Source organism: Stegastes partitus, unplaced genomic scaffold, assembly GCF_000690725.1.
Source record: "Stegastes partitus isolate 25-593 unplaced genomic scaffold, Stegastes_partitus-1.0.2 Scaffold9, whole genome shotgun sequence".
Lineage (NCBI taxonomy): Eukaryota > Metazoa > Chordata > Actinopteri > Pomacentridae > Stegastes > Stegastes partitus.
The window spans coordinates 1,253,856-1,267,734 of record NW_007577740.1 but is presented as its reverse complement, the minus strand read 5'-3'; the positions used below and the strand labels follow the sequence as shown (position 1 = coordinate 1,267,734).

General features: G+C 40.7%; 1 protein-coding gene across 7 annotated transcripts; it reads left to right on the top strand.

The window, feature by feature from the left end:
• The first annotated feature begins 1,572 nt into the window (after positions 1-1,572).
• On the top strand, positions 1,573-13,143 carry max (myc associated factor X). Of its 7 annotated transcripts, none has more exons than XM_008284736.1 (5): positions 1,573-1,728; positions 2,014-2,040; positions 9,017-9,124; positions 10,693-10,816; positions 11,562-13,143. In XM_008284736.1, exons 1-5 carry the CDS (start codon positions 1,693-1,695, stop codon positions 11,747-11,749), a joined length of 483 nt encoding a protein of 160 aa, XP_008282958.1. In that variant the 5' UTR covers positions 1,573-1,692; the 3' UTR covers positions 11,750-13,143. The 7 variants fall into 7 exon arrangements, with proteins under 7 accessions (XP_008282958.1, XP_008282941.1, XP_008282933.1 ...); XM_008284719.1 differs by having other exon boundaries at positions 10,678-10,816; XM_008284711.1 differs by having other exon boundaries at positions 9,017-9,142.
• Positions 13,144-13,879: the final 736 nt, after the last annotated feature.

Here is a 13,879-nt window from a genome sequence, read left to right as displayed (position 1 = left end):
GGTGCTAAAACACTTCATAACTCAGGTCCAGCCTGAGGGAAATAGTATTAAGGGTGTGGCAAGAAAGCAGAAAATGTGAGGTTTCTGTGAGCTCCATGTCATTATCATATGTTTCGGTGACATTACCCATCCCTTGAGGTAATTTAAATGCAATTGAATTGCATGAATACAGCTAGATGGTTTCTTGTTGTCACCCATGAAGACAGAGAGGCTTCACTGCAGCAGATGCATTATTAAAGCCTGGCCTTATTGTGTTGTCATCTTTTAAATAGGCTATACTGTTACAGACCATATTTCTGGGTGACCCTGTTTGGCTTTGCCGCTGCAGGACATGCAGCGTAATTCAATGAAATAGAAGATGGGGGGCAAGAATTGGCTGAGAGGACTAGAAACAGACGTAAGACAGAAAGGGGAGGTTTGAAGGTGGAAGAAGAGATCCCAGGATGAAGGTCAGTGCAGGTCTAATGCTCTGTATCTGCAGGGAGGTGATGGAGGGCAGGGTTTCGCCTGCAGCTGCTGTGGCCTCTTGACCTGCTGGAGGAATGGATGAGGCTGCCCCCAGCTTGTTTTTACACTTTTGCTGATCCACTGTTGCAGTGCAAAATAATCCACAGTGTAAGCTCCTTATCTACAGCACAATTTTGTGAAAAAGGAAGCACCAGAGCAGATTATTTGCAATTTGTTCTGAGACCAGCCCCCACACTAGACAACACATTTATACCACCAGTATTATGTAAAGTTGTCTTAAAGGTATAAGCTGCACAGAGTTCTGCATCATACTAGCTAGTACACTAATCTTTCTTTGATCAACTGTGTCAATTTTATACGCCTATCAAACATTGCAGACCTATTTTATCCAAAAATTAATAATTTGCAATTATAAAAGACCAAGAAGACGATGTAAGATTTGTATTTTAGGGGCTGGAACAGCCAAGAATTACCAAAACATTCACACATTATCTCAAATATTTAAAAATTCTAATATTTTTTGATTAACAAATCAGTTTGTCCACTAGCGTTTGAATCTGGATTTAATGAAAAAAAAAAAAAGAGGGAGAAATAACAAGAAAATATAAAAGCAAAAGGATGAAGGCGCAGACTTGTATGACGCTGTAACTGGGCCTGAATGTGTGTGTGAGTTTGTGTTTCTTGAGTGTTTTCTTGAAATCCACGTGTCTCAGCCATGGCCCTATTTAGCCCATCTGACATACAAATATGACTCCAACTACTATTCCCATAACGCACCTCGAGAAAAGGATGCTGTGACGTTGCAAGCAAGCTCAAAGACTCCTGGGTATTGAAGTTTACGAATAAATATTCCTTGTTGTATAAATAATATTTAAACATTTTGTTCATATTCCTATAGATCATCATGTGGAAAATATCCATTCTTAAATATCTCTGCAGAAAAAGACTTCAAGAATGAGAGATATTCTTTTGATAAAAAGCTGGAATACCACCAAGCAACTACACTTCCCATATGGCCTAGAGTTTCTGCGCATGCGTGCTGGCCAGCGGCAGGCTGTGTGTGTGGAGTGTAGTCACGTGGAGACGGTAGAGTCCACCTCGGTTCTGTCCAAACAGAACGTGAGCTGTTAGCTGTCTGTCCGTTGAAGCGCCGCTCGGTGCTAAACTGATTCATGTTGTTTTTTTAGCCACCCGTCCCTTTAAACTAGACTATTTTATCGAAGAATGAGTGATAACGATGATATCGAAGTCGATAGTGACGTGAGTATGGCCACTTTTCGCTCTTAAACGATGTTATTTTGCTAACTGCCGATGTAGCTGAACTAGCCGCTCAGCTAGCGTTAGCTACCAATAAGCTGGCTAGCTTTGCTTTTTTAAAATATTTTTGTCGGGTTTCTAGTTTGATAATAACAAACACTAGCCTTTTCTGCATCAACACATTGCTAAACAGCTAAATTATTTTACTTTCTAGTGACTTCAGCGAAACAGTAAGATTTGCCGAACAATTATGGCTACAATTGTACTTTTTGTTCTGTTTCTTTGCAGGAAGACTCACCGAGATATCACTCTGTGGTGCGTAATGCTGGGGGGATTTGTCCACTGTCGAAAAAAATGTTTCACTCATGGTGCAAAGTTATTTAATTGATCATATTTTGCTTATTTTTTGGGTATATTGGTAAGATTGTACAGTTGTGGTTGATATAACCTTAAAGCGAATGTGGAAGTACTGCTGTGTCGTAGAACAACAGATAGATGTTATAAATGAGCGCTTGTGCGCAGCAATGTTCCGTGTTTTTTCCAGCATTAAACTGGTTCGTCATGCGTCTTCAAAAGTGTAGCGATTGTTCGTCGGTATAGGCGCTAGCAGAGCATTGCAGGGTATCCCCCATCCTGTGTACACGGCCATAGGGAGACGGTGACACGACATCTATATTTAGACCAAAGCTTTATCCCGCTACAAAGGCTTTTTTGTTGCATGTTTGTTATTTTTTCGGCTTAATTTCGAGCCCTCGGTGCTTCGTGGCAGCAGGTTAGTCGCCGGAGTCGTTTTCCCCGGTGGTTGACTTCACACCGCGGGGATTCCGCTCATGATCAGATTTGCAAATTACACATGTAGGTCATCCCAGTAAAGAGAGATGGTTAATATTTTGTTGTGTATCCGTGATGAGGATGCGTACAGAGGCTGTTGCATGTATAGAGGAGCCGCGCCTGCATCTCGGACAAGGCTTCGTGTCAGGAAGGGGTGCAGCGGGATGTTTTCCTGTATTGCAGCCAGTGATTAGAGCCATCTTCTCTCTACAGGCCACTAAAGGGCTGGCAGCCTAAATGAATGACGTATAGCTGCATCGCATACCGGCGAGAAAAACACCCTGCACGGCTTGGTTGCTGCATAAAACGATGCCTTACCTCCAGTCGCATAACCAGTATTAAAATGCAGAAATGGCATACAGCAAATACTAGTGCTAAACTGTAGAATGTGCATTAGTGATATTAAGATTAAAAAGAAGATTTCTGTTTGTGCCCTCCTACAGACCTCTGGTCAATCCCTGTTGATCGCCTTACTTTAGTGCCCAGAACTGATTTTTATGTTCAGTTTCTGTTGGTTAATTTGATTGTGAAACCTACACTTATACAAATAGGCCTTAGTAATATGCAGAAATTATGTCATAACAGTACTGCTATTGAGAAATGTTACTTGATAAATCGAACTACAGTCATGTATTAATAATCTACAGTAAATAGGTTACACACGTCAGTCAGAGAAAAGTCAACTTTAGCATAAATATAAAAGTTCACTATTTTAGCTAACAGTTATGATGTTACATTAGTGGTATTTAAAAAAAACCCAAAAACATATTAATGCAATAATGGCGTCTAAAAATAGTCTTCTACAGTCCTTAACAATTTTATTAGACCACCACTCAATGTCAGGTTTATGCCACAGCTGCCTTAAATTAACAATATTGTAATTACCAAAATCATTCTTATGGTTCTGTAATGCTTAATACACCAGTATGTAGAAGCTCTTTAACCCAAGTGATATTTTTAATGCTAAAATGTAATCATCATTGTTATCCATGATTTTTAAATGTACTGTTCTACAGAGAAAAAAAAAATAGTAAAGCACATTATTTCCTCATTAACATGTCAAATTATAGTTATTTACTTGCATTCCTGAACAGACAAATTAGTTTTAGTGGTTGAATGTTATGCTTGATTCATTTCTGAGTTGTCAGAGAAGCCTAGTGAGTGAAATCTGGCCTCATTCCTGTTCAAAATGGTAAAACATCGAGAGCTGAGTTTACATTAAAGCACTTCATGATGCTGCATGGTGCTTAACAAATTAGATAGGTGGTCTAATGAATTTCTTAAGCACTGTATGTGTAGATGCAATTACATAATTGGCAGCTGTCTTCACTAGCTATGTCATGTACACTGCAAACACACAGCTCACCTTGATTGCTTATGTAGAAAGCATTTATCACCTCAGTCTTTTTCTTTTATAAATACCACTCACTGCCCACTCCTTGATTTTTTTTCCCAAAACAAATATGATATAGCGCGTGTTTCTTCTTTCACAAAACCGTCTCTCGTGCGGTGGAAATGTACTGATAGTGGTTACGGAGAACCAGTAAACCAAGAAACAGCCAAGATTTCTTCTTTTTGTGGTCTTGGAAATTTACAGAATTTGTGTAGAATTAGCAACAGCTGAGTAAATTTAACACCAACGGCAGTCATTACAGTTTGTAAAAAAGCAGCCGCAAGCTTTAACAGCTTGTTAGAGCACTGTTCATGATGTATGTTTTAATTAAACATGTGGTATAGGTGATTTTATAATTGCACTTTAACAAAATGTGATTTTTATATCAGAACAGTGTTTTCAAGCATTCAGCTGTTCATACAGGTGTGGAAATAGGAATTTTGAGCACTATTGGTGGTTCCAGTGTGGCAGACATTCAATATGTTTCCAGACATAGATAGTGATATATGGTGGGTCTGCAGTTTGTAGATAGGTCTTACAAGGTGAGATAAGAGGCTGACTGGCAGCATGTAGTCATGGACTGAAGTGGGTAGAAATGTATAGTTGCATTGTCTCATATGTTGGGCATAACTACTGAGCTGTAATGATTAGGTTCAGTATTGGGTAGACAAAGCCAGATATTTTTAGGATGCCACTGTTGGCTCTGAAAACATTTCAGTTTTTGCTGACATTTTGTAAATACACATCATGTATCAACTAATCAACAGTGAAACCAATCCTTGTTGCAGTTCTGCTTAAAAATGGTTTTCAAGAAGGAAAAAAGCACGATCTTTAAACCTCATGCTTTTATATATTTTGTTTTTGCAACAGTGGTCTTAGTTGCCTGCTGGAGCGTCTGGTTTATTGGTGTTTCCACCGTTGTTAGTGCAAGAAGGTTTTCCACGTTCTCCACCAGCCTATAAGAAGTGTAGGCTTTCATGCAGAGAATGTGAGATGGCCATCAGTCGCCTGGAAGCAGCAGCTACCAGCTCCTCCACTCAGCACCTGGAGCTGTTATGTAATGTTTCATGGTCAGGTATGAATAGAATGGAGGGAGCAGCTCAGCTGGCATGTCCTCTTAGGCAGCCAGCAAAAGGTATCGGTTCTATGATGAACTGATAATGGTAGCACTCAGGTAATTGGACACCTGTTTTTGTGGGGCCTGATGTGCTTAACAACTCAGATAGCAAATACCATGCAGCTAAGAAGGCACCACAACATGTCTGAGCACATCTAGCTGTATTTATAGAAGCAGTTAAATATTAGTGAACTTTCACAGAGCAGGTTACAGTAATTATCTGACATGATTTCTGCTGCTCAGTTTGTTCTTTAATCTATAAATTACAATCTAGAAATGAGATGCTAATAAAAATGAGCACGCCATAAAAAATACATTGCTACAGTGTTATGAAAAACATTGCAACATAATCCAAGTAGGGTTTGAAGTCCTACAGAACTGTAGAGTGTGTTGGGCAGTATGACAGTATATACAGAGAGACCCTTAGAGATTCTGCTGTTCCATAAAAGCTGTTTGTAGTGTTGTAAATCAGCAAGAATCAGCTGACTTAATTTTTGTGTAAACTTTCAGATCATTGCTTCATTTGTTAGGTATAGAACTTGTTTAATTTGTCTGTTTTTTTAATCATTCGGCTATTTTCTATTTATTTTTGAGAAAATAACTTTTTTGCTGACCTCCTGTAAACAGTGGAGACCCTCAGTATCAATTGTAATATTGAAGGGATCAGTCAAATTCTCTAATGTGGCGGACATTAAAGAAATGTGCTAATTTAAACCATGCATGCAAGCAGAACTAACATGCCTGTGCAGCAGTGTCTAGTCAACAACCCCACCTGTTAAGGACTGAGTTTCTTGTGTAAAACAGAATCTCTCGTCTTTTCCTTGAAAACCAATGTTTCATTTCATGAACTGTTTTTGTTGTTGTTAACAGAAGTGGCCTTTGTTTCACACAAGGTGGTCCAGCTCCTCTATAAATATCTGTGACAAGCCCTGTAACAATGCTGCAGGGGTTTGACGAGAAAAGAACATTTTGGAGATCAGCTAGAATATAAAATGTTGTAGGATCACTGGATTCGGGTTTGTGGGGTGGTTTCATCCAGAAAAGCTTATTTTTTTAGGGTTAGTGTTTATTTAAAAAAAAAAATGCATGTAAATATTTAAAGGCCACCTAATGTCTAAAAATTGGATCCTTTTAAAAATATTACTGATATGAAGTAGTTCTCTGGAGAAAGGGTCCCTCTGTTGTATTGCAGTTAGACACAGGAACTTTAAACTTGGTCAACCTCTCTTTCTCTTCTTTAACACCATCCATATGAAAATGGCTGCCAGACTTGTAATTGTGCACATCATCGGCAGCAGTCATGCGTTTGTTCATGCCAGGGATAATGGAGGGAGTGGAGTCACACCTCTCGCTGTCTCAGTGTATGATCCTGAGAGCACATGGTCCTGTGGATTTGTCTCTTCTGGATGGTCTGAGGCTCTTGTGCAAACGTCCACAGAAGCAGCTGTGACCGTGCCAGCCAGAGTAATCACAAGACAGGCGTTGTGGGTAATATTACTGCAATATTGGTTGTCATTACACAGTTTCAGTTCCATACGAGCGACATTTAAGCTGCTTGTCGGACTTCTTGTTCTTCAACATGTATTGTCTAGCTACTAGGTGGGTTGCTTCAGCAGGATGTTTCTCCTGTATTTGTTACTCTAAGTAGTGCTTGAGTCACACTTTACGTGCCGTTCCTCCCACCAAACATATGAAACACTGGAGACCTGTTTTAACCTGTGTGTTGTGTCACTTGTGGCCACTCTTTTTTGTTGTGAACAAAATGAGTCAGATGATACTAAGTCACATGACGTCTACCTTGTCTTCCATCGTCTCGAGGCAACCTCATGACCACAGACATTCCATTTGATTGCTGATATTTAAATCATGTCGTTGCGTTGTTGGAGGTGTGTGGGGCGAGATGATCAGTTGAGCTGTGCAGGCTCTGATTGGGTGTTGAGCTTAATGTCTCAGCCCGGTGACAGCATGGATTAGTTCAGAATCAGATTTGATTGGAGGCTGTGATGGTTTGGCCTAAAAACGGGTCGAACTACAGGCAGCAAACTGATCTCCTGCCTGGATCTGGTCATGTGATAATGGCAGCCATCTTGTGCCTATACAGTCTAATTACAATATGAATGTGTGATTGAAATTCATAGCCTGTTACACGTGCGTTCCCAGATGATCTGTGGTAATGGAAGCCACAAAAAGTAAGGATTGTGTTGTCATGATGAAGCCCGTTGTTTAGATGTGGAGTTTGATCACACGGGAGACTAAAAGAAAGCATGCGATTCTTTTGTTTAGAAACCTCAAATCTTAAGGTATATTAAAAACAAATCTTCAGTTAGACCTTCACAAGTCTACATTTCATGAGGCCTTTGTTGGTCTCCATGTTGTAGTCTGTGTGTTATCTTCAGCTAGGATCAGTTGTTATTGTCGGCCTATCCCTCACTCTCAATGCATCTCAATGGCTGCAATGTCTTGACTGTGACCTGCTCATGAATGTGAACGGCCACTTCTGTGTGCTCCTGTGGAGAGGAGGGACAGATATGCAGGGAGGGGGTCGACATGGGCCACGGAGGAGGGGGGTGGGAGGACAGGACGGGGCCAGAAGGCAAACGGCCACACAATACAGCTACTCCTGGCCACGGCAACTGAACTCACAAGAGTTCATTTTGTCCTTCTAACACCGAGAGGCTCACTTTGCTGACTGTCGATGAGTCAGTTGACGTCAGGCATCATTTATTATTTGTCTTTATGTTTGTTAAGGACTTTATTTTTTAAGTTTTGGTTTTTTTTGTTGTAGTTGGCACATAAATCCCACAAATATCTTATTAATTGCTAAGTGTGTTTTGATAAGTATTCAAATTGTGGATTTTTCCATGATAGTGAGCTTATGTTGGACAGTAAAGAGATAACCGTCGAGATGTTCTCAGATGTAAACCAAGCATGTTGCATTTCATGAAGAAATGTAAAAGCCCTAAATCATTGGGCCAGTTTGTATAAATTGTTTTAGATGGTACGGCCTTGCTGGAGATTCACTGTTTAACAAAGCAACAAATAGTCTGTATTTATAGCTGAAATGGCTTGGTTTTAGTCATTTCATTGTTGTAACAGACATAGTTTCTCTGAATGAGACAGAATTTTCAAATATCGCTTTGGGCTCTAATAGAAACCTGTGACATGACATGATGCCATTCTAGTACCTTAATTAAGTTAAATGAGTCTGCATGCAAACCGCATACATTTCTGCCACAACAATGCAGACTAGTATGACTGTTGTGTTGTCTCATTTACCAACCTTAACAATGCCGCTACGTTTCCTGAGTAGAGACCATGAAAGTTGATCTTTAGATTCATCCTCATCACAGTGGAAGGCCCGGTGGTGGCTTCTGAACACGAGTTTTTATCTTTCTAATTAACATTCTGAGTGCTGATTGTGTGGATTGTTTGTAGTAAAGTAGTTTATTTTTTAATTCAGTTCAACCAAGGATAATGACTGAGCTTATTTTCATACTGAACAGGTAGAGAATAATTAGTAGACATTATTTTGAAGCATAAATGGGGATTGGCTTTGCTCTGTCTTAAATGAAAGTAAACTGAGTAGGTTTGGATTATTAGTAAGACAGACCAGTGTGTAGATGTCAGCAAAGGCTATATTATTATTGATTAGAAGGTAAAAAAGAATAGAATTTGCAGATTAAAAAAACAAAAAAACAAACCATTATTAGTTGAAGCCCTGACATCATCTTGTGATATTTTGGGTTTGAACACATCAGGATGTCTATTTTCAGTTTAAATACTGATCATTGCACAGAATTCAAAAGCACAATGACAGGAGTGTTGTTACCGTAAAGACAGAGTGGCACTTGGCAGCAGAGTGGTTTGTGTAGGTTTGACCAGGGGCGGCTGTCCTCTACCCACACTGCTCTGCTGCCAGGCTGAAGGCCTTGTGACTCTTCTCATTGCAGGCAGACAAACGGGCACACCACAATGCGCTGGAGCGCAAGCGTAGGGACCACATCAAAGACAGCTTTCACAGCCTCCGGGACTCGGTACCCGCCCTGCAGGGAGAAAAGGTTGGTAAAGCTCAGCCTGTAAGTTCCCCGGCACACAAACCATATTCACACATACAAGATTCTTTTCAACTGCATTTTTCAATGATTTTGCTAACATGTGAAGTACAACATTTCTGTTCTGTTACATGTGAATTCTGTTGTTCAGGATGTTAAGCCATGAGGGCATTTCTGCCATGATGTCATTTTAATGATTTCTTGTGAATATTCAGGGATGCAGATGTCTTGACAGTTTTTTTTGTGTGGAGGGAAATGGTTGAAGGTTCTAGGAGGAGGGCAGATGGTGGAAGAGTGCAGACTGGCAGCAGCAATGCAGTGATGTAGTCTAAATAATTGGAGCAGCGTCAGGAAGTTATTATGAGGAAATTTTGTTGCTCTCTTCCTGTTTTGACATCAGTGACATTGAGAACATTTGGAATGAGTTCAGTAACTGGGCACAGTATTTTATTTTCCCCTAGAAGACTAGTTCAAGAATCGCACAGAGCATGAAGGCTGGGGCCTGTAGAAACGATGTGAGGAATATCTGTTGGTGATTTTGAAGTAATAGGAAGTGTTGACTTAGAGCCGTCTCAGCTTCCACTTCTCTCCCAGGACCAGGCAGCAGCGTGGTCTCAGGGGCAGAATGCTCTGTTGTTTCTAGTGAGACGAACAGCATAGAAGCAGTGAGTATTGGGCTGGGTGATACATCTCACTACTTATTTTTTTTAGTTCAGGCTCAATGTGTCTAAAGCAAACAGTATCAAAGACCGCCAAGTTATAGAACCTGGTACTCAAAATGTTTCATTCAGAGTACTAGAACTGGGCTTGCATTTAAATAAAATACAATATTTCATAACTTTTTGGTAGCTTTTGTTAAGCTACACATTGGGTTGTTTGGACTATGGTCATGTATCTCTACATAACGTATCAAAAAATACTGTTTTGCAGTGAATGGTTTACTGTGGTGGTGTGTCACCGATGACAGATTAGACAGCCGGCAAATACATTGTATATGAAATAGATTAGAAAATTATTACAAACTATTTTGATCATCAGTTGTTTAGTTGCATTTTAATCAAATTCTCCTTCCTAGTGGCCCTAGCTCTGCTTTTCTCTTGGGAGATGATACCCAGCCTTATTGAGTTGAAGTCAGTGAGTGAGTGGCCTCACCACATAGCTCATAGCGCCAAGGAGGGATAATAGCAAAGCAACAATAATGTAGAGATGCAGGTTGTAAAATTAGCATTTGTTGGTCTTCTGACGGCTGCTGGAGTACTTTAGTCTGCTGTAAAGGAGGAGAGCACTGTGACAGTAGTGTTTCAGGGTTATGACCTGGCCTGTGGATGTCAGACTGAAGTGCTAGCAGATTTCAAGAGGTTAAGAGGAGGCAAGCTGTGTAGAAACACACACAGCGCTGTCCTAGATTCCTCCTGCAGTGGTTTGAGTCTGCAGTGTGTTGATGTCTGAGCCAGTCTGTGTAGCATCATGACAGGAGCAGAAATGTTTTGTGTTAGAAATGTGATAAGGACTCTGTATACTTGCGTCATTGCTTCAATTTTTGCATGTGTCACTAACAGCAGTCTACCAAACAGGCGTCTCGAGCTCAAATCCTAGACAAAGCCACAGAGTACATCCAGTACATGAGGCGAAAAAACCACACACACCAGCAGGACATCGACGACCTGAAGAGGCAGAACGCATTACTGGAGCAACAAGGTAACAATACCACTGTCAGGTTGGTATTCAGGCTGCTGGGGAAACTGGACTTGAGATCGAGACTGAGCGTTAGTTTGGATCAGTTGCGTGGTTTAGTCATGTTTTCCTGCTGTTAACTGCTTCAACTCCAACAGATAAGTTTGACTTGAACAAATAGAGAGAGGAGAGCATGACAGACAGGTGAAATGATAAACGCTTCTCTACCACGTTTGATCACATCACTACAATATAAAAACCTGGAATCTGTAAAAAAAAAACAAATACGGTAAGAAATGTTAGCGTTACATATTAGAGATGTTTAGTTTTACGTATTTCTTTTGTGTCCTCTCTGCTCTGTGTAAACACAGGCTGCAGTTCAGCTCTGAATTTTTGTCACGTCGCTGCTGGTCACAGCTGAGTCACCGATGATTTGTGCTTCGCACAGGATCTGGCACAGACTGTTTAATTTTAGCAAATTTATAAGTGAGATAAGTGATTTTGATGAAATATCACTTTTCCACATATCTTTGGTTATTTCCCCTAAAGGAATGTTTCGTCACAGATCAGCAGATTCAGAACTCTGAAAGTTGAACTTGTGACCACAGTTTGTGGCTCTGATAAAAGGTGTCATTTTTGACATTATTTTAAAGATAAGATGTCTTTGGAGCCTGCTGGTGGGTTCTGGACTGCAGCGAGTTAACAGCACTTGTCGTGTCTTCCATCGCTCTGTTTACTTATCTCGTTTCTTCTGTCCGTGTTCATTCAGTCCGTGCTCTGGAGAAGGTGAAGGGCTCTGCCCAACTCCAGGCCAGCTACTCGTCGTCTGACAGCAGCCTGTACACCAACCCCAAAGGCAGCGCCGTGTCGGCGTTCGATGGAGGCTCTGACTCGAGCTCCGAGTCAGAGGCAGAGGAGCCGCCCAACAGGAAGAAGCTGCGTGTGGAGGCCAGTTAGACGGCCGAGCGGCTAAAACCTGGCTACGACCGAGGCGGCGGGGCACAAGGGAGGGTGAGAGGAAACGCAGCCTTCAAAGCTCTCGAGGCTTATCAACCCCTCCTCCCTCATGCCAACAACACCCCCAGTCTCCCTCACCGTCCTCGTCATTCTCTCTCCTCCATCTCTGGGTGGGCTCGCACTGGAGACTCATGACCCCTCAAATCTCCTCACACCGCCACCACCACCGTCTGTCCAGCCAGCCCCCATCAGCAGAAGAGAGGAAGCAAGCAGGGTGGAAGACTGCTTCAGTCCATCGAGAGAGCTTCAGGTTTTTCCCCCTTTCCCCATCCCCCTTTCTTGATTCATTTTTGGTTTTCCGTCATTGGTATCCCCCTAGCAACATCAACAATCCAAAACCCAAAAAGAGGCAGCTTGGCTACTTAAGGACTTGATGCTTTTTTTGTACCCTCAATAAAGCCTCTCCTCCTTCCCAGGTTGTTTTTTTGGGGAGGAAGGGTGAGCCAGGTGTACTCTTCCAAGCACTGCTATATTATATATTTTTTGTTTATTTTGTTATTCTTGATAAAAAAAAAATAAAAAAAACCTGTTTAGAATTTACACACACACACACCTAGATAAATTGTCCTGGAAAAGTTTACCTTTTTAAAATACAAAAAGAAAACATTTGTAGCTTACTTTTTTTCCACTAAAGAATGTGAAGATGCTTTGAGCAAAGTGATACCCACCTCAGGCCCACTGGATTGCAGATGTTTTCTGCCTGACACGTTTGTTAACACAAGATTAAAAAAAGAAAAGAAAACTCCTTTGTTGAAATTGATGTTTTTGAAGGAGAATATTCCTAAACTTGTATCGTATTTTGTCCTTTAGCTTGAAGTAGTGAATGACTTTAGGTGGCTGAATACGTTAGGCATCTCGTTTTATATATTATAAAAAAAAAAGCATTGATTGGATGTTTTCAAGTTCAAAAGTATGTTATGCATTTTGTAGTAACCACACAAGTCATGGGAAAATACCAATTTGTCACTTGTAGTTTTCTTTAAGGGTATGAAATAGATATTGAATGTCAAAAGGTAGCTCCCGTCTTTTGCAGTAAAAGGAAGCAAAATCAGTCCCTGTCAATGTGTTGTGCTTTACACAGTTAAAATCAATGTTGCTGAATCCCCCCCAAGGAAAAAAAGAAACCATTTTGCGTGTCTAGGAAATGTGTGTGTATGTATATTGTTTCCATTTTATTTCCATTTAGGAGGATATAATTAGTGTAGTAGGTCTTTGTTTGTCCGATTCCATTCCATGGAAATTACAAGTATGTTGTACATACTGCCAACAATTGTCTTGCAAGTTGAGGCCTACCTTTACTATGAGACTATAAAATAAACTATTTTATCCTTTAACACGCTCCCTGTGGTTACTGAGCTGTTACAGTAAGGAGTGCAGAAGTATCAGCCTTTTCAGGAGCGTTTCTGAAAAGCGTCTGCTGTGAGTTTAACGATGGGGTTCAGAGCAGCTTCAAGGACTGTGTGCTGGTGTGGACGACTCAAACATCATTTCAGGTTTTTCTGGTTTACAGCGATTGCTGGCAGGTGTCTAGTATAAAGACTGTCTGCTTATGTAATAATTCTCCCCTTACATGACGACAGTACTTTTTCAACCATGTGGTCAGGAGGGTAAACTGGGCCAGCTCACGTTGAGCAGCAGCCGACGTAGAGCAGCACACTGGCGTCTCTTATTTGAAGGATGGACTTGTTTTTCACCTTCGTTTTCAGGCAGAGCCGGCGATCTGAGAAATATCTCCACACCCCAAAGCACCAAAACCCAACCATCTAAAATGTTTGAATTAGTTGTGTATTATATTTATTTACACAGTTGGCCTGTCCAATTATTTCAACTGTTCAAAGAAATTCCTCTGGAAATCAGCAGCTCATTAAAAAGTAAAAATTATGTTTTTAGAATCAATCATTCGGCAAATCTGTCAAACATTTGAGCTTCTAAAATTGGAGTACTTGCTTATTTTGCTTAGGAAGTTGAAAAGAAGACATTTTATGGACCAAAGTAAATAAATCAAGAGAATAAATTCTCTGATTCAAGTAACTGTCTCACAGCTGTGACTCCACTCTCCCTGTAACTGGT